Below are 24,630 nucleotides of genomic sequence, written 5' to 3' on the forward strand. Positions count from 1 at the left end.
TTAGAGTACAGACTGTTATTCCTTGTTATTATAATAGACTGCTATTCCTTGTTATTAGAGTATAGACTGCTATTCCTTATTATTATAATAGACTGTTAGTCCTTGTTATTAGAGTATAGACTGCTATTCCTTGTTATTAGAGTATAGACTGCTGTTCCTTATTATTATAATAGACTGTTAGTCCTTGTTATTAGAGTATAGACTGCTATTCCTTGTTATTATAATATAGACTGCTATTCCTTGTTATTAGAGTATAGACTGCTTTTCCTTGTGATTATAATAGACTGTTATTCCTTGTTATTAGAGTATAGACTGCTATTCCTTGTTATTAGAGTACAGACTGCTATTCCTTGTGATTATAATAGACTGTTATTACTTGTTATTAGAGTATAGACTGCTATTCCTTGTGATTATAATAGACTGTTATTCCTTGTTATTAGAGTATAGACTGCTATTCCTTGTTATTATAATACAGACTGCTATTCCTTGTTATTAGAGTATAGACTGCTTTTCTTTGTGATTATAATAGACTGTTATTCCTTGTTATTAGAGTATAGACTGCTATTCCAGTGATAGCATGACATCTATCAAGAGCTCAGTGCTCATATATACAGTATCCTACATCTCTCTCTCCTCATATATACAGTATCCAACATCTCTCTCCTCATATATACAGTATCCTACATCTCTCTCCTCATATATACAGTATCCTACATCTATCTCCTCATATATACAGTATCCTACATCTCTCTCTTCATATATACAGTATCCTACATCTCTCTCCTCATATATACAGTATCCTACATCTCTCTCCACATATACCGTATCCTACATCTCTCTCTCTCATATATACAGTATCCTACATCTCTCTCCTCATATATACAGTATCCTACATCTCTCTCCTCACATATACAGTATCCTACATCTCTCTCCTCATATATACAGTATCCTACATCTCTCTCCTCACATATACAGTATCCTACATCTCTCTCCTCACATATACAGCATCCTACATCTCTCTCCTCATATATACAGTATCCTACATCTCTCTCCTCACATATACAGTATCCTACATCTCTCTCCTCACATATACAGTATCCAACATCTCTCTCCTCATATATACAGTATCCTACATCTCTCTCCTCACATATACAGTATCCTACATCTCTCTCCTCATATATACAGTATCCTACATCTCTCTCCTCACATATACAGTATCCAACATCTCTCTCCTCACATATAAAGTATCCTACATCTCTCTCCTCACATATACAGCATCCTACATCTCTCTCCTCACATATAAAGTATCCTACATCTCTCTCATATATACAGTATCCTACATCTCTCTCCTCATATATACAGTATCCTACATCTCTCCTCACATATACAGTATCCTACATCTCTCTCCTCATATATACAGTATCCTACATATCTCTCCTCATATATACAGTATCCTACATCTCTCTCATATATACAGTATCCTACATCTCTCTCCTCACATATACAGTATCCTACATCTCTCTCCTCATATATACAGTATCCAACATCTCTCTCATATATACAGTATCCTACATCTCTCTCCTCACATATACAGTATCCTACATCTCTCTCCTCACATATACAGCATCCTACATCTCTCTCCTCATATACAGTATCCTACATCTCTCTCATATATACAGCATCCTACATCTCTCTCCTCATATACAGTATCCTACATCTCTCTCATATATACAGTATCCTACATCTCTCCTCACATATACAGCATCCTACATCTCTCTCCTCATATACAGTATCCTACATCTCTCTCCTCACATATACAGTATCCTACATCTCTCTCCTCATCACATATACAGTATCCTACATCTCTCTCCTCACATATACAGTATCCTACATCTCTCTCCTCATATATACAGTATCCTACATCTCTCTCTCATATATACAGTATCCTACATCTCTCTCCTCATATACAGTATCCTACATCTCTCTCACATATATATCCTACAGTATCCTACATCTCTCTCCTCATATATACAGTATCCTACATCTCTCTCCTCATATACAGTATCCTACATCTCTCTCCTCATATATACAGTATCCTACATCTCTCTCCAGTCACATCTCTCTCCTCATATATACAGTATCCTACATCTCTCCCTCATATATACAGTATCCTACATCTCTCTCCTCATATATACAGTATCCTACATCTCTCTCCTCATATACAGTATCCTACATCTCTCTCACATATACAGTATCCTACATCTCTCTCCTCACATATACAGTATCCTACATCTCTCTCCTCACATATACAGTATCCTACATCTCTCTCCTCATATATACATCTCTCTCCTCACATATACAGTATCCTACATCTCTCTCCTCACATATACAGTATCCTACATCTCTCTCTCCCTACATATATATCCTACATCTCTCTCCTCAATATACAGTATCCTACATCTCTCTCCTCACATATACAGTATCCTACATCTCTCTCTATACATATACAGTATCCACATCTCTCTCCTCAATACAGTATCCTACATCTCTCTCCTCACATATACATATACATATCCTACATCAGTCCTCTCTCATATATACAGTATCCTACATCTCTCTCCTCACATATACAGTATCCAACATCTCTCTCCTCACATATACAGTATCCTACATCTCTCTCTCACATATACAGTATCCTACATCTCTCTCTCACATATACAGTATCCTACATCTCTCTCCTCATATATACAGTATCCTACATCTCTCTCCTCACATATACAGTATCCTACATCTCTCTCCTCACATATACAGTATCCTACATCTCTCTCTATATACAGTATCCTACATCTCTCTCCTCACATATACAGTATCCTACATCTCTCTCCTCACATATACATATCCTACATCTCTCTCCTCACATATATCCTACATCTCTCTCCTCATATATACAGTATCCTACATCTCTCTCATATATACAGTATCCTACATCTCTCTCTCACATATACAGTATCTTCATCTCTCTCCTCAATATACAGTATCCTCATCTCTCTCCTCATATATACAGTATCCTCTACATCTCTCTCATATATACAGTATCCTCATCTCTCTCCTCACATATACAGTATCCTACATCTCTCTCCTCACATATACAGTATCCAACATCTCTCTCCTCACATATACAGTATCCAACATCTCTCTCCTCACATATACAGTATCCTACATCTCTCTCCTCACATATACAGTATCCTACATCTCTCTCCTCACATATGCAGTATCCTACATCTCTCTCCTCACATATACAGTATCCTACATCTCTCTCCTCACATATACAGTATCCAACATCTCTCTCCTCACATATACAGTATCCAACATCTCTCTCCTCATATATACAGCATCCTACATCTCTCTCCTCACATATACAGTATCCTACATCTCTCTCATATATACAGTATCCTACATCTCTCTCATCACATATACAGTATCCTACATCTCTCTCCTCATATATACAGTATCCTACATCTCTCTCCTCATATATACAGTATCCTACATCTCTCTCTCTCATATATACAGTATCCTACATCTCTCTCCTCATATATACAGTATCCTACATCTCTCTCCTCATATATACAGTATCCTACATCTCTCTCCTCACAGGGCAAGTTTATTAAGCTCAACTTTGACGTGACCGGATTCCTGGTTGGAGCCAACATCGATACCTGTATCCTCATGAAATATACTTCCTCCAAATATACAGACTTTGGGCTCCTCATAGAGATGTATTGTAGGTGTTTATCAAATTCATCTTTTAGAGATTCGGGAGATATTAAAACACACAAAAGGGACAGTTTCCCAGACACAGATTAAACCCTAGTCCTAGACTAAAAAAACATGTTCAATTAAGACTTCATATTCATATTTAATGTGTTTCGGGGGAAACTGTCCCAACGTGTAATGCAGTGTGTTGTTCCTGCACCACAGAGGGTTTTGTCTTTGACCCTCCCCTGTCCACCAGACCTGCTGGAGAAGTCTCGCTGTATCCGCCAAGCCAAGATAGAGAGAGCCTTCCATATATTTTACTACATGGTGGCCGGAGCGAAGGACCAACTAAAGGGTGAGGAGAGAGAGAGATAGATAGATAGATAGATAGATAGATAGATAGATAGATAGATAGATAGATAGATAGATAGATAGAGAGCCTTCCATATCTTTTACTACATGGTGGCCGGAGCGAAGGACCAACTAAAGGGTGAGGAGATAGATAGAGAGAGCCTTCCATATCTTTTACTACATGGTGGCCGGAGCAAAGGACCAACTAAAGGGTGAGGAGAGAGATAGATAGATAGATAGATAGAGCCTTCCATATCTTTTACTACATGGTGGCCGGAGCAAAGGACCAACTAAAGGGTGAGGAGAGAGATGGATAGAATGAGATAGATTAAATGATGGATGGACAGGTGGATTGAGCCCTGAATGCTGATTGGCTGACAGCCGTGGTATATCAGACCGTATACCACGCGTATGACAAAACATGTGTTTTTACTACTCTAATTACCTTGGTAACCAGTTTCTAACAGCAACAAGGCACCTCAGGGGTTTGTGATATATGACCTATATACCACCGATAAGGGCTGTGTCCAGGCACTCCATACTGCATTGTGCAATAAGAACAACCCTTAGCCGTGGTATATTGGTCATATACCACACCTCCTCAGGCCTTATTTAATTATTTAGTGTGTAAACCATACAGCTCCTCCTCTCCTGTCTGTCCCTGTATAGAGGAGCTGTTACTGGAGGATTTCGGGGCCTACCGGTTCCTGGTGGCAGGTCACGTGGAGGTGCCTGGTCAGGAAGATGATCAGATGTTCATGGAAACACTGGAGGCCATGGAGATCATGGGTTTCTCTGAGGACCAGAGGACAGGTACTGGAGGGAGGGGAGATCATGGGTTTCTCTGAGGACGAGAGGACAGGTACTGGAGGGAGGGGAGATCATGGGTTTCTCTGAGGACGAGAGGACAGGTACTGGAGGGAGGGGAGATCATGGGTTTCTCTGAGGACGAGAGGACAGGTACTGGAGGGAGGGGAGATCATGGGTTTCTCTGAGGACGAGAGGACAGGTACTGGAGGGAGGGGAGATCATGGGTTTCTCTGAGGACGAGAGGACAGGTACTGGAGGGAGGGGAGATCATGGGTTTCTCTGAGGACGAGAGGACAGGTACTGGAGGGAGATCATGGGTTTCTCTGAGGACGAGAGGACAGGTACTGGAGGGAGATCATGGGTTTCTCTGAGGACGAGAGGACAGGTACTGGAGGCCATGGAGATCATGGGTTTCTCTGAGGACGAGAGGACAGGTACTGGAGGCCATGGAGATCATGGGTTTCTCTGAGGACGAGAGGACAGGTACTGGAGGGAGGGGAGATCATGGGTTTCTCTGAGGACGAGAGGACAGGTACTGGAGGGAGGAGATCATGGGTTTCTCTGAGGACGAGAGGACAGGTACTGGAGGGAGGGGAGATCATGGGTTTCTCTGAGGACGAGAGGACAGGTACTGGAGGGAGGGGTTTCTCTGAGGGAGGGGTAGGAGGGAGATCATGGGTTTCTCTGAGGACGAGAGGACAGGTACTGGAGGGAGGGAGGGAGGGAGGGGAGATCATGGGTTTCTCTGAGGACGAGAGGACAGGTACTGGAGGCCATGGAGATCATGGGTTTCTCTGAGGACGAGAGGACAGGTACTGGAGGGAGGGGAGATCATGGGTTTCTCTGAGGACCAGAGGACAGGTACTGGGGGGAGGGGAGATCATGGGTTTCTCTGAGGACGAGAGGACAGGTACTGGAGGGAGATCATGGGTTTCTCTGAGGACGAGAGGACAGGTACTGGGGGGAGGGGAGATCATGGGTTTCTCTGAGGACGAGAGGACAGGTACTGGAGGCCATGGAGATCATGGGTTTCTCTGAGGACGAGAGGACAGGTACTGGGGGGAGGGGGAGGGCTGTCTCTGAGGACCAGAGGACAGGTACTGGAGGGAGGGGAGATCATGGGCTTCTCTGAGGACGAGAGGACAGGTACTGGAGGCCATGGAGATCATGGGTTTCTCTGAGGACGAGAGGACAGGTACTGGAGGCCATGGAGATCATGGGTTTCTCTGAGGACGAGAGGACAGGTACTGGAGGGAGGGGGAGGGCTGTCTCTGAGGACGAGAGGACAGGTGCTGGAGGGAGGGGAGATCTGGGTTTCTCTGAGGGAGGGAGGGGAGGGAGGGGAGATCATGGGCTTCTCTGAGGACGAGAGGACAGGTACTGGAGGGAGGGAGGGAGGAGATCATGGGTTTCTCTGAGGACGAGAGGACAGGTACTGGAGGCCATGGAGATCATGGGTTTCTCTGAGGACGAGAGGACAGGTACTGGAGGGAGGGGAGATCATGGGTTTCTCTGAGGACCAGAGGACAGGTACTGGGGGAGGGGAGATCATGGGTTTCTCTGAGGACGAGAGGACAGGTACTGGAGGCCATGGAGATCATGGGTTTCTCTGAGGACCAGAGGACAGGTACTGGGGGAGGGGAGATCATGGGTTTCTCTGAGGACGAGAGGACAGGTACTGGAGGGAGGGGAGATCATGGGTTGTCTCTGAGGACCAGAGGACAGGTACTGGAGGGAGGGGAGATCATGGGTTTCTCTGAGGACGAGAGGACAGGTACTGGAGGGAGGGGAGAGGGAGGGTTTCTCTGAGGACCAGAGGACAGGTTCTGGAGGGAGGGGAGATCATGGGTTTCTCTGAGGACGAGAGGACAGGTACTGGGGGAGGGGAGATCATGGGTTTCTCTGAGGACGAGAGGACAGGTACTGGAGGGAGGGGAGATCATGGGTTTCTCTGAGGACGAGAGGACAGGTACTGGAGGGAGGGGAGATCATGGGTTTCTCTGAGGACGAGAGGACAGGTACTGGAGGGAGGGGAGATCATGGGTTTCTCTGAGGACGAGAGGACAGGTACTGGAGGGAGGGGAGATCATGGGTTTCTCTGAGGACGAGAGGACAGGTACTGGAGGGAGGGGAGATCATGGGCTTCTCTGAGGACGAGAGGACAGGTACTGGAGGGAGGGAGGGGAGATCATGGGTTTCTCTGAGGACGAGAGGACAGGTACTGGAGGGAGGGGAGATCAGGGCTGTCTCTGAGGACGAGAGGACAGGTACTGGAGGGAGGGGGGGAGATCATGGGTTTCTCTGAGGACGAGAGGACAGGTACTGGAGGGAGGGGAGATCATGGGTTTCTCTGAGGACGAGAGGACAGGTACTGGAGGGAGGGAGATCATGGGTTTCTCTGAGGACGAGAGGACAGGTACTGGAGGGAGATCATGGGTTTCTCTGAGGACGAGAGGACAGGTACTGGAGGGAGGGGAGATCATGGGTTTCTCTGAGGACGAGAGGACAGGTACTGGGGGGAGGGGAGATCATGGGTTTCTCTGAGGACGAGAGGACAGGTACTGGAGGGAGGGGAGATCATGGGTTTCTCTGAGGACCAGAGGACAGGTACTGGAGGGAGGGAGATCATGGGTTTCTCTGAGGACGAGAGGACAGGTACTGGGGGGAGGGGAGATCATGGGTTTCTCTGAGGACGAGAGGACAGGTACTGGAGGGAGGGGAGATCATGGGTTTCTCTGAGGACGAGAGGACAGGTACTGGAGGGAGGGGGAGATCATGGGTTTCTCTGAGGACGAGAGGACAGGTACTGGGGGAGGGGAGATCATGGGTTTCTCTGAGGACGAGAGGACAGGTACTGGAGGGAGGGGAGGGGGAGGGCTGTCTCTGAGGACCAGAGGACAGGTACTGGGGGGAGGGGAGATCATGGGTTTCTCTGAGGACGAGAGGACAGGTACTGGAGGGAGGGGAGATCATGGGTTTCTCTGAGGACGAGAGGACAGGTACTGGAGGGAGGGGAGATCATGGGTTTCTCTGAGGACGAGAGGACAGGTACTGGAGGGAGGGGAGATCATGGGTTTCTCTGAGGACCAGAGGACAGGTACTGGAGGGAGGGGAGATCATGGGTTTCTCTGAGGACGAGAGGACAGGTACTGGAGGGAGGGGAGATCATGGGTTTCTCTGAGGACGAGAGGACAGGTACTGGAGGGAGGGGAGATCATGGGTTTCTCTGAGGACGAGAGGACAGGTACTGGAGGGAGGGGAGATCATGGGTTTCTCTGAGGACGAGAGGACAGGTACTGGAGGGAGGGGAGATCATGGGTTTCTCTGAGGACGAGAGGACAGGTACTGGAGGGAGGGGAGATCATGGGTTTCTCTGAGGACCAGAGGACAGGTACTGGAGGGAGGGGAGATCATGGGTTTCTCTGAGGACGAGAGGACAGGTACTGGAGGGAGGGGAGATCATGGGTTTCTCTGAGGACGAGAGGACAGGTACTGGAGGGAGGGGAGATCATGGGTTTCTCTGAGGACGAGAGGACAGGTACTGGAGGGAGGGGAGATCATGGGTTTCTCTGAGGACGAGAGGACAGGTACTGGAGGGAGGGAGGGAGGGGAGATCATGGGTTTCTCTGAGGACGAGAGGACAGGTACTGGGGGAGGGGAGATCATGGGTTTCTCTGAGGACGAGAGGACAGGTACTGGAGGGAGGGGAGATCATGGGTTTCTCTGAGGACGAGAGGACAGGTACTGGAGGGAGGGGAGATCATGGGTTTCTCTGAGGACGAGAGGACAGGTACTGGAGGGAGGGGGGAGGAGATCATGGGTTTCTCTGAGGACCAGAGGACAGGTACTGGAGGGAGGGGAGATCATGGGTTTCTCTGAGGACGAGAGGACAGGTACTGGAGGCCATGGAGATCATGGGTTTCTCTGAGGACGAGAGGACAGGTACTGGAGGCCATGGAGATCATGGGTTTCTCTGAGGACCAGAGGACAGGTACTGGAGGCCATGGAGATCATGGGTTTCTCTGAGGACGAGAGGACAGGTACTGGAGGGAGGGGAGATCATGGGTTTCTCTGAGGACGAGAGGACAGGTACTGGAGGGAGGGGGGGGGGGAGGGCTGTCTCTGAGGACGAGAGGACAGGTACTGGAGGGAGGGGAGAACATGGGTTTCTCTGAGGACGAGAGGACAGGTACTGGGGGAGGGGAGATCATGGGTTTCTCTGAGGACGAGAGGACAGGTACTGGAGGGAGGGGAGATCATGGGTTTCTCTGAGGACGAGAGGACAGGTACTGGAGGCCATGGAGATCATGGGTTTCTCTGAGGACGAGAGGACAGGTACTGGAGGCCATGGAGATCATGGGTTTCTCTGAGGACGAGAGGACAGGTACTGGAGGGAGGGAGGGAGGGGAGATCATGGGTTTCTCTGAGGACCAGAGGACAGGTACTGGAGGGAGGGGAGATCATGGGTTTCTCTGAGGACGAGAGGACAGGTACTGGAGGGAGGGAGGGGAGATCATGGGTTTCTCTGAGGACGAGAGGACAGGTACTGGAGGGAGGGGGAGGGCTGTCTCTGAGGACCAGAGGACAGGTACTGGAGGGAGGGAGGGAGGGGAGATCATGGGTTTCTCTGAGGACGAGAGGACAGGTACTGGAGGGAGGGGAGATCATGGGTTTCTCTGAGGACGAGAGGACAGGTACTGGAGGGAGGGGAGATCATGGGTTTCTCTGAGGACGAGAGGACAGGTACTGGAGGGAGGGAGGGAGGGAGATCATGGGTTTCTCTGAGGACGAGAGGACAGGTGCTGGAGGGAGGGGAGATCATGGGTTTCTCTGAGGACGAGAGGACAGGTACTGGGGGAGGGGAGATCATGGGTTTCTCTGAGGACCAGAGGACAGGTACTGGAGGGAGGGGAGATCATGGGTTTCTCTGAGGACGAGAGGACAGGTACTGGAGGGAGGGGAGATCATGGGTTTCTCTGAGGACGAGAGGACAGGTACTGGAGGGAGGGGAGATCATGGGTTTCTCTGAGGACGAGAGGACAGGTACTGGGGGAGGGGAGGGGGAGGGCTGTCTCTGAGGACGAGAGGACAGGTACTGGAGGGAGGGGAGATCATGGGTTTCTCTGAGGACGAGAGGACAGGTACTGGAGGGAGGGAGGGGAGATCATGGGTTTCTCTGAGGACGAGAGACAGGTACTGGAGGGAGGGAGGGAGGGGAGATCATCATGGGTTTCTCTGAGGACGAGAGGACAGGTACTGGAGGGAGGGGGAGATCATGGGTTTCTCTGAGGACCAGAGGACAGGTACTGGAGGGAGGGAGGGAGGGAGATCATGGGTTTCTCTGAGGACGAGAGGACAGGTACTGGAGGGAGGGAGGGAGGGAGATCATGGGTTTCTCTGAGGACGAGAGGACAGGTACTGGAGGGAGGGAAGGAGGGGAGATCATGGGTTTCTCTGAGGACGAGAGGACAGGTACTGGAGGGAGGGGAGATCATGGGTTTCTCTGAGGACGAGAGGACAGGTACTGGAGGGAGGGGAGATCATGGGCTTCTCTGAGGACGAGAGGACAGGTACTGGAGGGAGGGGAGATCATGGGTTTCTCTGAGGACGAGAGGACAGGTACTGGGGGGAGGGGAGGGCTGTCTCTGAGGACCAGAGGACAGGTACTGGAGGGAGGGAGGGGAGATCATGGGTTTCTCTGAGGACGAGAGGACAGGTACTGGAGGGAGGGCAGATCATGGGTTTCTCTGAGGACGAGAGGACAGGTACTGGAGGGAGGGGAGATCATGGGTTTCTCTGAGGACGAGAGGACAGGTACTGGAGGGAGGGGAGATCATGGGTTTCTCTGAGGACGAGAGGACAGGTACTGGAGGGAGGGGAGATCATGGGTTTCTCTGAGGACGAGAGGACAGGTACTGGAGGGAGGGGAGATCATGGGTTTCTCTGAGGACGAGAGGACAGGTACTGGAGGGAGGGGAGGAGATCATGGGTTTCTCTGAGGACCAGAGGACAGGTACTGGAGGGAGGGGAGATCATGGGTACTGGAGGGAGGGGAGGGCTGTCTCTGAGGACGCGAGGACAGATACTGGAGGGAAGGGAAGGGCTGTCTGAGGACGCGAGGACAGATACTGGAGGGAAGGGAAGGGCTGTCTCTGAGGACGCGAGGACAGATACTGGAGGGAAGGGAAGGGCTGTCTCTGAGGACGCGAGGACAGGTACTGGAGGGAAGGGAAGGGCTGTCTCTGAGGACGCGAGGACAGATACTGGAGGGAAGGGAAGGGCTGTCTCTGAGGACGCGAGGACAGGTACTGGAGGGAAGGGAAGGGCTGTCTCTGAGGACGCGAGGACAGGTACTGGAGGGAAGGGAAGGGCTGTCTCTGAGGACGCGAGGACAGATACTGGAGGGAAGGGGAGGGCTGTCTCTGAGGACGCGAGGACAGATACTGGAGGGAAGGGAAGGGCTGTCTCTGAGGACGCGAGGACAGGTACTGGAGGGAAGAGGAGGGCTGTCTCTGAGGACGCGAGGACAGGTACTGGAGGGAAGAGGAGGGCTGTCTCTGAGGACGCGAGGACAGATACTGGAGGGAAGGGAAGGGCTGTCTCTGAGGACGCGAGGACAGATACTGGAGGGAAGGGAAGGGCTGTCTCTGAGGACGCGAGGACAGATACTGGAGGGAAGGGAAGGGCTGTCTGAGGACGCGAGGACAGATACTGGAGGGAAGGGAAGGGCTGTCTGAGGACGCGAGGACAGATACTGGAGGGAAGAGGAGGGCTGTCTCTGAGGACGCGAGGACAGATACTGGAGGGAAGAGGAGGGCTGTCTCTGAGGACGCGAGGACAGATACTGGAGGGAAGGGAAGGGCTGTCTGAGGACGCGAGGACAGATACTGGAGGGAAGAGGAGGGCTGTCTCTGAGGACGTGAGGACAGGTACTGGAGGGAGGGGAGATCATGGGTTTCTCTGAGGACGAGAGGACAGGTACTGGAGGGAGGGGAGATCATGGGTTTCTCTGAGGACGAGAGGACAGGTACTGGAGGGAGGGAGATCATGGGTTTCTCTGAGGACGAGAGGACAGGTACTGGAGGGAGGGGAGATCATGGGTTTCTCTGAGGACGAGAGGACAGGTACTGGAGGGAGGGGAGATCATGGGTTTCTCTGAGGACCAGAGGACAGGTACTGGAGGGAGGGGAGATCATGGGTTTCTCTGAGGACGAGAGGACAGGTACTGGAGGGAGGGGAGATCATGGGTTTCTCTGAGGACGAGAGGACAGGTACTGGAGGGAGGGGAGATCATGGGTTTCTCTGAGGACGAGAGGACAGGTACTGGAGGGAGGGGAGATCATGGGTTTCTCTGAGGACGAGAGGACAGGTACTGGAGGGAGGGAGGGAGGGGAGATCATGGGTTTCTCTGAGGACGAGAGGACAGGTACTGGGGGAGGGGAGATCATGGGTTTCTCTGAGGACGAGAGGACAGGTACTGGAGGGAGGGGAGATCATGGGTTTCTCTGAGGACGAGAGGACAGGTACTGGAGGGAGGGGAGATCATGGGTTTCTCTGAGGACGAGAGGACAGGTACTGGAGGGAGGGAGGGAGGGGAGATCATGGGTTTCTCTGAGGACGAGAGGACAGGTACTGGAGGGAGGGGAGATCATGGGTTTCTCTGAGGACGAGAGGACAGGTACTGGAGGCCATGGAGATCATGGGTTTCTCTGAGGACGAGAGGACAGGTACTGGAGGCCATGGAGATCATGGGTTTCTCTGAGGACGAGAGGACAGGTACTGGAGGCCATGGAGATCATGGGTTTCTCTGAGGACGAGAGGACAGGTACTGGAGGGAGGGAGGGGAGATCATGGGTTTCTCTGAGGACGAGAGGACAGGTACTGGAGGGAGGGGGAGGGGGAGGGCTGTCTCTGAGGACGAGAGGACAGGTACTGGAGGGAGGGGAGATCATGGGTTTCTCTGAGGACGAGAGGACAGGTACTGGGGGAGGGGAGATCATGGGTTTCTCTGAGGACGAGAGGACAGGTACTGGAGGGAGGGGAGATCATGGGTTTCTCTGAGGACGAGAGGACAGGTACTGGAGGCCATGGAGATCATGGGTTTCTCTGAGGACGAGAGGACAGGTACTGGAGGCCATGGAGATCATGGGTTTCTCTGAGGACGAGAGGACAGGTACTGGAGGGAGGGGGAGGGGAGATCATGGGTTTCTCTGAGGACCAGAGGACAGGTACTGGAGAGAGGGGAGATCATGGGTTTCTCTGAGGACGAGAGGACAGGTACTGGAGGGAGGGAGGGGAGATCATGGGTTTCTCTGAGGACGAGAGGACAGGTACTGGAGGGAGGGGGAGGGCTGTCTCTGAGGACCAGAGGACAGGTGCTGGAGGGAGGGAGGGAGGGGAGATCATGGGTTTCTCTGAGGACGAGAGGACAGGTACTGGAGGGAGGGAGATCATGGGTTTCTCTGAGGACGAGAGGACAGGTACTGGAGGGAGGGGAGATCATGGGTTTCTCTGAGGACGAGAGGACAGGTACTGGAGGGAGGGAGGGAGGGAGGGGAGATCATGGGTTTCTCTGAGGACGAGAGGACAGGTGCTGGAGGGAGGGGAGATCATGGGTTTCTCTGAGGACGAGAGGACAGGTACTGGGGGGAGGGGAGATCATGGGTTTCTCTGAGGACCAGAGGACAGGTACTGGAGGGAGGGGAGATCATGGGTTTCTCTGAGGACGAGAGGACAGGTACTGGAGGGAGGGGAGATCATGGGTTTCTCTGAGGACGAGAGGACAGGTACTGGAGGGAGGGGAGATCATGGGTTTCTCTGAGGACGAGAGGACAGGTACTGGGGGGAGGGGGAGGGGGAGGGCTGTCTCTGAGGACGAGAGGACAGGTACTGGAGGGAGGGGAGATCATGGGTTTCTCTGAGGACGAGAGGACAGGTACTGGAGGGAGGGAGGGGAGATCATGGGTTTCTCTGAGGACGAGAGGACAGGTACTGGAGGGAGGGAGGGAGGGGAGATCATGGGTTTCTCTGAGGACGAGAGGACAGGTACTGGAGGGAGGGGAGATCATGGGTTTCTCTGAGGACCAGAGGACAGGTACTGGAGGGAGGGAGGGAGGGGATCATGGGTTTCTCTGAGGACGAGAGGACAGGTACTGGAGGGAGGGAGGGAGGGGAGATCATGGGTTTCTCTGAGGACGAGAGGACAGGTACTGGAGGGAGGGAAGGAGGGGAGATCATGGGTTTCTCTGAGGACGAGAGGACAGGTACTGGAGGGAGGGGAGATCATGGGTTTCTCTGAGGACGAGAGGACAGGTACTGGAGGGAGGGGAGATCATGGGCTTCTCTGAGGACGAGAGGACAGGTACTGGAGGGAGGGGAGATCATGGGTTTCTCTGAGGACGAGAGGACAGGTACTGGGGGAGGGGAGGGCTGTCTCTGAGGACCAGAGGACAGGTACTGGAGGGAGGGAGGGGAGATCATGGGTTTCTCTGAGGACGAGAGGACAGGTACTGGAGGGAGGGGAGATCATGGGTTTCTCTGAGGACGAGAGGACAGGTACTGGAGGGAGGGGAGATCATGGGTTTCTCTGAGGACGAGAGGACAGGTACTGGAGGGAGGGAGGGGAGATCATGGGTTTCTCTGAGGACGAGAGGACAGGTACTGGAGGGAGGGGAGATCATGGGTTTCTCTGAGGACGAGAGGACAGGTACTGGAGGGAGGGGAGATCATGGGTTTCTCTGAGGACGAGAGGACAGGTACTGGAGGGAGGGAGGGGAGATCATGGGTTTCTCTGAGGACCAGAGGACAGGTACTGGAGGGAGGGGAGATCATGGGTACTGGAGGGAGGGGAGGGCTGTCTCTGAGGACGCGAGGACAGATACTGGAGGGAAGGGAAGGGCTGTCTGAGGACGCGAGGACAGATACTGGAGGGAAGGGAAGGGCTGTCTCTGAGGACGCGAGGACAGATACTGGAGGGAAGGGAAGGGCTGTCTCTGAGGACGCGAGGACAGGTACTGGAGGGAAGGGAAGGGCTGTCTCTGAGGACGCGAGGACAGATACTGGAGGGAAGGGAAGGGCTGTCTCTGAGGACGCGAGGACAGGTACTGGAGGGAAGGGAAGGGCTGTCTCTGAGGACGCGAGGACAGGTACTGGAGGGAAGGGAAGGGCTGTCTCTGAGGACGCGAGGACAGATACTGGAGGGAAGGGGAGGGCTGTCTCTGAGGACGCGAGGACAGATACTGGAGGGAAGGGAAGGGCTGTCTCTGAGGACGCGAGGACAGGTACTGGAGGGAAGAGGAGGGCTGTCTCTGAGGACGCGAGGACAGGTACTGGAGGGAAGAGGAGGGCTGTCTCTGAGGACGCGAGGACAGATACTGGAGGGAAGGGAAGGGCTGTCTCTGAGGACGCGAGGACAGATACTGGAGGGAAGGGAAGGGCTGTCTCTGAGGACGCGAGGACAGATACTGGAGGGAAGGGAAGGGCTGTCTGAGGACGCGAGGACAGATACTGGAGGGAAGGGAAGGGCTGTCTGAGGACGCGAGGACAGATACTGGAGGGAAGAGGAGGGCTGTCTCTGAGGACGCGAGGACAGATACTGGAGGGAAGAGGAGGGCTGTCTCTGAGGACGCGAGGACAGATACTGGAGGGAAGGGAAGGGCTGTCTGAGGACGCGAGGACAGATACTGGAGGGAAGAGGAGGGCTGTCTCTGAGGACGTGAGGACAGGTACTGGAGGGAGGGGAGGGCTGTCTCTGAGGACGCGAGGACAGATACTGGAGGGAAGGGAAGGGCTGTCATAATGGTAGGACGCGAGGACAGATACTGGAGGGAAGGGGAGGGCTGTCTCTGAGGACGCGAGGACAGATACTGGAGGGAAGGGAAGGGCTGTCTCTGAGGACAGGACAGGTACTGGAGGGAAGAGGAGGGCTGTCTCTGAGGACGCGAGGACAGGTACTGGAGGGAAGAGGAGGGCTGTCTCTGAGGACGCGAGGACAGATACTGGAGGGAAGGGAAGGGCTGTCTCTGAGGACGCGAGGACAGATACTGGAGGGAAGGGAAGGGCTGTCTCTGGTAGGACGCGAGGACAGATACTGGAGGGAAGGGAAGGGCTGTCTGAGGACGCGAGGACAGATACTGGAGGGAAGGGAAGGGCTGTCTGAGGACGCGAGGACAGATACTGGAGGGAAGAGGGGCTGTCTCTGAGGACGCGAGGACAGATACTGGAGGGAAGGGAAGGGCTGTCTGAGGACGCGAGGACAGATACTGGAGGGAAGAGGAGGGCTGTCTCTGAGGACGCGAGGACAGATACTGGAGGAAGGGAAGGGCTGTCTCTGAGGACGCGAGGACAGATACTGGAGGAAGGGAAGGGCTGTCTCTGAGGACACGAGGACAGATACTGGAGGGAAGGGAAGGGCTGTCTCTGAGGACGCGAGGACAGATACTGGAGGGAAGAGGAGGGCTGTCTCTGAGGACAGGAGGACAGATACTGGAGGGAAGGGGAGGGCTGTCTCTGAGGACGCGAGGACAGATACTGGAGGGAAGGGAAGGGCTGTCTCTGAGGACGCGAGGACAGATACTGGAGGGAAGGGACAGGGCTGTCTCTGAGGACGCAGGACAGATACTGGAGGGAAGGGGAGGGCTGTCTCTGAGGACGCGAGGACAGATACTGGAGGGAAGGGAAGGGCTGTCTCTGAGGACGCAGGTGAGATACTGGAGGGAAGAGGAGGGCTGTCTCTGAGGACGCGAGGACAGATACTGGAGGGAAGGGAAGGGCTGTCTGAGGACGTGAGGACAGGTACTGGAGGGAAGGGAAGGGCTGTCTGAGGACGCGAGGACAGGTACTGGAGGGAAGGGAAGGGCTGTCTCTGAGGACATGACAGATACTGGAGGGAAGGGGAGGTAAGGACGCGAGGACAGATACTGGAGGGAAGGGAAGGGCTGTCTCTGAGGACGCGAGGACAGATACTGGAGGAAGGGAAGGGCTGTCTGAGGACGTGAGGACAGGTACTGGAGGGAAGGGAAGGGCTGACATGAGGACGCGAGGACAGGTACTGGAGGGAAGGGAAGGGCTGTCTCTGAGGACAGGTAGGACAGATACTGGAGGGAAGAGGAGGGCTGTCACTGGTAGGACGCGAGGACAGATACTGGAGGGAAGAGGAGGGCTGTCTCTGAGGACGGAGGACAGATACTGGAGGGAAGAGGAGGGCTGTCTCACAGGTACGCGAGGACAGATACTGGAGGGAAGGGAAGGGCTGTCTCTGAGGACACGAGGACAGATACTGATAAGGGAAGGGCTGTCTCTGAGGACACGAGGACAGATACTGGAGGGAAGGGAAGGGCTGTCTCTGAGGACGCGAGGACAGATACTGGAGGGAAGAGGAGGGCTGTCTCTGAGGACACAGGACAGATACTGGAGGGAAGGGAAGGGCATCTCTGAGGACGCGAGGACAGATACTGGAGGGAAGGGAAGGGCAAGTGAGGACACTACAGGTAAGGAGGGAAGAGGAGGGCTGTACTCTGAGGACGCGAGGACAGATACTGGAGGGAAGGGAAGGGCATACTCTGAGGACGCAGGACAGATACTGGAGGGACAGGTAAGGGCTGTCTCTGAACACAGGTACAGAAACTGAGGGAAGAGGAGGGCTGTCTCTGAGGACAGGACAGATACTGGAGGGAAGGGGAGGGCTGTCTCTGAGGACGCGAGGACAGGTACTGGAGGGAAGAGGAGGGCTAACTGAGGAAGGACAGATACTGAGGAAGGGAAGGGCTAGGACGAGGACAGATACTGGAGGGAAGGGAAGGGGACTACCACTGAGGACGCGAGGACAGATACTGGAGGAAGAGGAGGGCTGTCTCTGAGGACGCGAGGACAGATACTGGAGGGAAGGGAAGGGCTGTCTCTGAGGACGCGAGGACAGATACTGGAGGGAAGGGAAGGGCTGTCTCTGAGGACGCGAGGACAGGTACTGGAGGGAAGAGGAGGGCTAACTGGCTTTTAGTCTATCATTCTCTTTCACTACCTCTTTTTCTTTCTCTGAACGGTAAGAAAGATAACTCTCTAACTCTCTTGAGGACGAGGGGATAGGTAGGGGTAAGGCTCTCTCAGGTTCTGTTGTCTCTCTGTGATGTCTGTCTCTCTCTCCCTCCCACTCTCCTCATCCCAGGTAACATACCACTAACACAGGCATGATGAAGGTGGTCTCAACTGTGCTCCAGCTGGGGAACATTAAGTTCAACAAGGAGAGAACAATGAGCAGGCCACCATGCCCGACAACACAGGTGATACATGACATCACACAGGTAGTAACCCAGGTGAAACATTACATCACACAGGTAGTAGCAGCAATTTGTTAGACATGACATCACGCAGGTAGGAGAAACACAGGTGAGACATGACATCACACAGGTCGGAGCAACACAGGTTAGACATTACATCATAAAGGTAGGGGCAACACAGGTGAGACATGACATCACACAGGTAGAAGCAACACGGGTGTGACATGACATCACACAGGTAGGAGAAACACAGGTGAGACATGACATCACACAGGTAGGAGAAACACAGGTGAGACATGACATCACACAGGTAGGAGAAACACAGGTGAGACATGACATCACACAGGTAGGAGAAACATGAGAAAGATAACAGGTAACATACCACTAACACAGGTGAGAAAGATAACAGGTAACATACCACTAACACAGGTAAGATAGACAACAGGTAACATACCACTAACACAGGTGAGAAAGATAACAGGTAACATACCACTAACACAGGTAAGATAGACAACAGGTAACATACCACTAACACAGGTGAGAAAGATAACAGGTAACATACCACTAACACAGGTAAGATAGACAACCGTTAACATACCACTAACACAGGTAAGATAGACAACAGGTAACATACCACTAACACAGGTGAGAAAGATAACAGGTAACATACCACTAACACAGGTAAGATAGACAACAGGTAACATACCACTAACACAGGTAAGAAAGATAACAGGTAACATACCACTAACACAGGTAAGAAAGATAACAGGTAACATACCACTAACACAGGTAAGATAGACAACAGGTAACATACCACTAACACAGGTAAGAAAGATAACAGGTAACATACCACTAACACAGGTGAGAAAGATAACAGGTAACATACCACTAACACAGGTAAGAAAGATAACAGGTAACATACCACTAACACAGGTAAGAAAGATAACATACAGTACAACTAATCTTTCTCTCTCTTCCCTTTCTTCTCCTCTTTTCTCTTCTCTTCCCCCTCTCTCTCTCTCCTCCTCCCTCTCTCTCTCTCTCTCTCCTCCTCCCCCCCCTCTCTCTCCTCCCCTCCCTCCTCCTCTCTCTCCTCCTACCCCCCCCTCTCTCTCTCTCCTCCTCCCCCCTCCCCCTCTCTCTCTCCCCCTCCCCCTCTCTCTCCTCTCCCCCTCCCCCTCTCTCTCTCTCCTCCCCCTCTCCCCCCCTCCCCACTCTCTCTCTCCCCTCCCCCTCCCCTCTCTCTCTCTCCCCCTCCCCCCCCCCCTCTCTCCCTCCTCCTCCCCCCTCTCTCTCTCCTCCTCCCTCCCTCCCTCTCTCTCCTCCCCTCCCCCTCCCCCTCTCTCTCCCTCCTCCCCCCCCCCCTCTCCTCCCTCTCCTCCTCCCCCTCTCTCTCCTCCTCCCCCTCTCCCCTCCCCTCCTCTCCTCCCCCTCCTCCCCACTCTCTCTCTCCTCCCCTCCCTCTCCCCTCCCTCTCCTCCCCCCTCCCCCCCCCCCCTCCCTCCCCCCCTCCCTCTCTCCTCCTCCCCCCCTCTCTCTCTCTCTCCCCCCTCCCCTCCTCTCCTCCTCCCTCCTCCCCTCTCTCTCTCCCTCCTCCCCCTCCCTCTCTCTCTCCTCCCCCTCCCCCTCTCTCTCTCCCCTCCCCCCCCCCTCTCTCCTCCTCCCCCTCCCCCACTCTCTCTCTCCTCCTCCCCCTCCCCCCCCCTCTCTCTCTCCCTCCCTCCCCCTCCCCCTCTCTCCTCCTCCCCCCCCCCTCTCTCCTCCTCCTCCCCCTCCTCCTCTCTCTCTCCTCCTCCCTCCTCCCCTCCTCCTCTCCTCCCCTCCCCCCTCTCTCCTCCCCCTCCCCCCCTCCTCCCCCCCTTCTCTCCTCCTCCCCCTCCCCCTCTCTCTCCTCCTCCCTCCCCCTCCCCCCCCCCCTCCCCCTCTCTCTCCTCCCCCCCCTCCTCTCCCCCTCCCCCCTCCCTCCTCCCTCCTCCCCCTCCCTCTCTCCTCCTCCCCCTTCCCCCTCTCTCCTCCTCCCCCCCCCCTCTCTTCTCTCTCTCTCAGCGGCTCAGAAAGTGTGCCACCTGCAGGGTATCAACGTGACAGACTTCACCCGTTCTGTCCTCACCCCCCGTATCAAGGTGGGCAGAGAGGTGGTGCAGAAGGCTCAGACCAAGGAGCAGGTACTCTTCTATTCTACTCTATTCTGTTCTTCAGTATTATATTATACGCCATTCTACTCTATTATATTCTACTCAATTCTACTCTATTCCACTCTACTTTATTCTAATCTATCCTATTCTACACTATTCTACTCTATTATGTTCTATTCTACTCTATTCTACTCTATTATGTTCTATTCTACTCTATTATGACCTATTCTACTCTATTATGTTCTATTCTACTCTATTTTGTTCTATTCTACTCTATTTTGTTCTATTCTACTCTATTATGTTTTATTCTACTCTATTCTATTAAACTCTTTTCTATTGTACTCTATTATATTCTACTCTATTGTTCTCTATTCTACTCTATTATATGTTTTTTTCTATTCTACTCTGTTCTATTTGACTCAATTATATTCTGCTCTGTTCTATTCTACTCTATTCTATTATCTTCTATTCTACTATTGTCTATTCTACTATCTTCTATTCTACTTTATTCTATTATCATCTTTTCTACTATCTTCTATTCTACTATTTTCTATTCTAATATCTTCTATTCTACTATCTTCTATTCTATTGTATTCAATTCTACTTTATTCTATTCTACTCAGTTCTACTTTGTTATATTTTACTCTATTCTATTCAACTCTACTCAACTCTACTCTATTCTACTCGGTTGTACTTTGTTATATTTTACTTTATTCTATCCATCTCTATTCTATGCTACTATATTCTGTTCTATTCTACTTCATTCTATTCTACCCTATTCTGTTCTATTATATTATACCCTGTTCAACTCGTACTTGTACTCTATTCTACTTTATTCTATTAAACTCTACTCTATTCTACTATCGTCTACTCTATTCTAGTCTGCTCTACTCTATTATATTCAAATCTACTTTATTCTATTCTACTCTGTTCTACTCTATTCTGTTCTACTCTATTTTACTGTACTGTACTCTGTACTATTATATTCAAATCTACTCTACTCTCTTCTGTTCTCTTCTATTATGTTCTATTCAACTCTTCACTACTCTAATCTACCCTATTGTACTCTATTCTATTCTATTCTATTCTATTCGACTCTATTCTTTTCTGTTCTACTTTATTATGTTGTATTATGCTCTGTTCTATTCAGCTCTACTAAATTCTACTCTATTCTATTCTACTTTATTCTACTATATTATATTCAACTCTAAACTACTGTAATCTACCCAATTCTATTCAACTCTACTCTATTCTATTCAACTCTACTCTATTCTATTCAACTCTATTCTATTCAACTCTGTTTGACTCCATTCTATTATGTTCTACTCTATTATATTGTACTCTATTCTACTCTACTTTATTCTGTTATATTCTATTCTACTCTATTCTGTTTTATTCAACTATACACTACTCTAATCTACTCTATTCTATTAAACTCCTCTTCTCTTTAATCAACTCTATTATGTTCTACTCTAGTCTTCTCTACTGTATTTTACTCTATTCAGCACTACTCTATTCTACTCTGTTCTACTCTACTCTATTATGTTCTATTATGTTCTACCCTATTCTACTCTGTTCTATTCAAATCTAGTCTATTATATTCTACTCTATTATATTCTACTCTATTATATTCTACTCTATTATATTCTACTCTATTCTAATCTACTCTATATTTAACTCTACTCTACTCTATTCAACTCTAATCTATTATATTATAATATATTATATTCTACTCTATTCTAATCTACTCTATTCTTTTTTTCAATTTAAAGTTTTATTAAGTGTTCTTGTTTTTTAACCAACAAAACACATTCCACACTCACAGATGTGACAGGCTTAGAAAAAAGAAAAGAAAAAGTTACAAAATATAATAATAATACATTTATCTACTCTATTCTAATCTACTCTATTTAACTCTACTCTATTCTAATCTACTATATTCCAATCTACTCTATTTAACTCTACTCTATTCAACTCTAGTCTATTATATTCTACTCTATTCTAATCTACTCTATTCTAATCTACTCTATTATATTCTACTCTAATCTACTCTATTCTAATCCATTATATTCTACTCTAATCTACTCTATCCTAATCAACTCTATTCTACTCTAATCTATTATATTCTACTCTATTCTAATCTACTCTATTCTAATCTACTCTATTCTAATCTATTATATTCTAATCTACTCTATTCTAATCTACTCTACTCTATTCTACTCTAATCTATTATATTCTACTCTATTCTAATCTACTCTATCCTAATCTACTCTATTCTACTCTAATCTATTATATTCTATTCTAATCTATTATATTTTAATCTTATTATATTCTACTATATTATATTCTAATCTATTATATCATACTCTATTCTACCCTACTCTAGTCTAGTCTAATCTACTCTATTTAACTCTACTCTACTCAACTCAACTCTAATCCATTATATTCTACTCTATTCTATTCAACTCTATTCTACTCTATTCTTCTCAACTCTATTTTATTATTCTCTTGTCTATTGTATTCTACTCTATTCTAATCTACTCTATTTAACTCTACTCAATTCTAATCTATTATATTCTACTCTATTCTATTCAACTCTATTCTATTCTACTCTATTCTACTCTACTCTTTTTATTATTCTCTAGTCTATTGTATTCTACTCTATTCTATTCTAGATTCAACTTAATTGTACAATACCTTCCTCTCACATGTTCAGTTAAAAGTGTAATCTTATTTTCAACAGAGACCTGGCAACATATAATGTATCTGAAGCCATAAGTAGATATTATAGTACATAGCCCTTCTCTAGGAGAAGCTTTAGTCAGAGACAGGGCTGTACGTGGAGGCAGACAAGATGATGGTTCACACACTCACTGTCTCTCTATCTCCCTCTCTCCTTCTCCCCCTCCCACTCCCTCTCCCACTCCCTCTCTCCTTCTCCCCCTCCCTCTCTCCTTCTCCCCTCCCCTCCCTCCCCCCCTCCCTCTCCCTCTCTCCCTCCTCCCCCTCCCTCTCTCCTTCACCCCCTCCCCTCTCTCCTCCCCCTCTCCCCCTCCCCTCCCTCTCTCCTCCCCCTCTCCCACCCTCTCCCCCTCCCTCCCTCCCTCTTCTCTCCCCTCCCCCTCCCCCTCCCTCCCTCCTCCCTCTCTCCTTCTCCCCCTCCCCCTCCCTCCCTCCCTCCCTCCCTCCTCCCTCCCTCCCCCTCCCTCCCTCCCTCCCCCTCCCCCCTCTCCTCCTCCCCCTCCCCTCCCCTCTCCCTCTCCTCCCTCCCCCTCCCCCTCCCCCTCCCTCCCCTCCCTCCCCCTCCCCTCTCTCCCTCCCTCTCCCCCCTCCCCCTCCCATTCTCCTCCCCTCCCTCTCTCCCTCCCCCCCCCCTCTCCCCCCTCCCCTCTCCCTCCCCCCTCCCCCTCCCCTCTCCTCCCTCCCCCTCCCTCTCTCCCCCCTCCCTCCCTCTCTCCCCCCCTCTCCCCTCTCCCTCCCTCTCTCCCTCTCTCCTCCCTCTCTCCTTCTCCCCCTCCCTCCCCCTCCCCCTCCCCTCCTCCTCTCCCCTCCCTCCCCCCCCTCCCTCCCCCTCCCTCCCCCTCCCCCTCCCCTCTCCCTCCCTCCGTCTCCCTCTCCCTCTCCCCCTCCCTCCCCCTCTCTCCCCCCTCCCCCCCCCTCCCCCCCCCTCCCCCCCCCCCCCCCCTCCCCCCCCTCTCCCTCCCCCTCTCTCCTCCCCCTCCCTCCCCCCCTCCCTCCCCCTCTCCCCCTCCCTCCCCTCCCTCTCCTCCCCCTCCCTCTCCTTCTCCCCCTCCCTCCCCCTCCCCTCCCTCCCCCTCCCCCCCCCTCCCCCCCCCTCCCTCTCCCCCAGGCTGACTTTGCCATCGAGGCCCTAGCGAAGGCCATGTATGAGCGGTTGTTCAGGTGGATTCTGGCTCGGGTGAATAAGACTCTGGATAAGGCCAAACGTAAAGGAGCATCATTCCTGGGGATCCTAGACATCGCTGGCTTCGAAATCTTTGAGGTGAGATTGAGGAGCGTCCTCTTTAAGTTGACAGAGAAAGGAATTCAGCAGGGGCCCCGTGAGGCCAGTTGGTCGCTCATGGCGCATCGCAATGCCAAGGTTGCGGGTTCGATTCCCATGGAGGACCGGTAAAATCAGATGATGGACCCACGACTGTAATTCACTCTGGATTCGAGCATCTGCTATATTACTGAAATGTAAACCATTTAAAATGGGTAAATGTAGCGATTTGGGAGCCCCATCTACCTCCCCAAAGGGACATTTTCCTCAGAACATTTCCTACTGTGATTATTATTATCCC

General features: G+C 51.2%; 1 protein-coding gene across 1 annotated transcript in view; it reads left to right on the plus strand.

Annotated features, from left to right (window-relative positions):
* The first annotated feature begins 4,195 nt into the window (after positions 1-4,195).
* LOC135554780 (myosin-11-like) overlaps positions 4,196-24,630 on the plus strand; it is an 83,145-nt gene continuing 62,710 nt past the window's right edge. Inside the window, 6 exon segments of the mRNA XM_064987211.1 lie at positions 4,196-4,246; positions 4,777-4,920; positions 18,100-18,156; positions 18,159-18,194; positions 20,238-20,356; positions 24,177-24,329. Coding sequence (XP_064843283.1) covers positions 4,216-4,246; positions 4,777-4,920; positions 18,100-18,156; positions 18,159-18,194; positions 20,238-20,356; positions 24,177-24,329 — 540 coding nt within the window. The 5' untranslated portion in view covers positions 4,196-4,215.

This window comes from Oncorhynchus masou, chromosome 14 (genome assembly GCF_036934945.1).
Source record: "Oncorhynchus masou masou isolate Uvic2021 chromosome 14, UVic_Omas_1.1, whole genome shotgun sequence".
Lineage (NCBI taxonomy): Eukaryota > Metazoa > Chordata > Actinopteri > Salmoniformes > Salmonidae > Oncorhynchus > Oncorhynchus masou.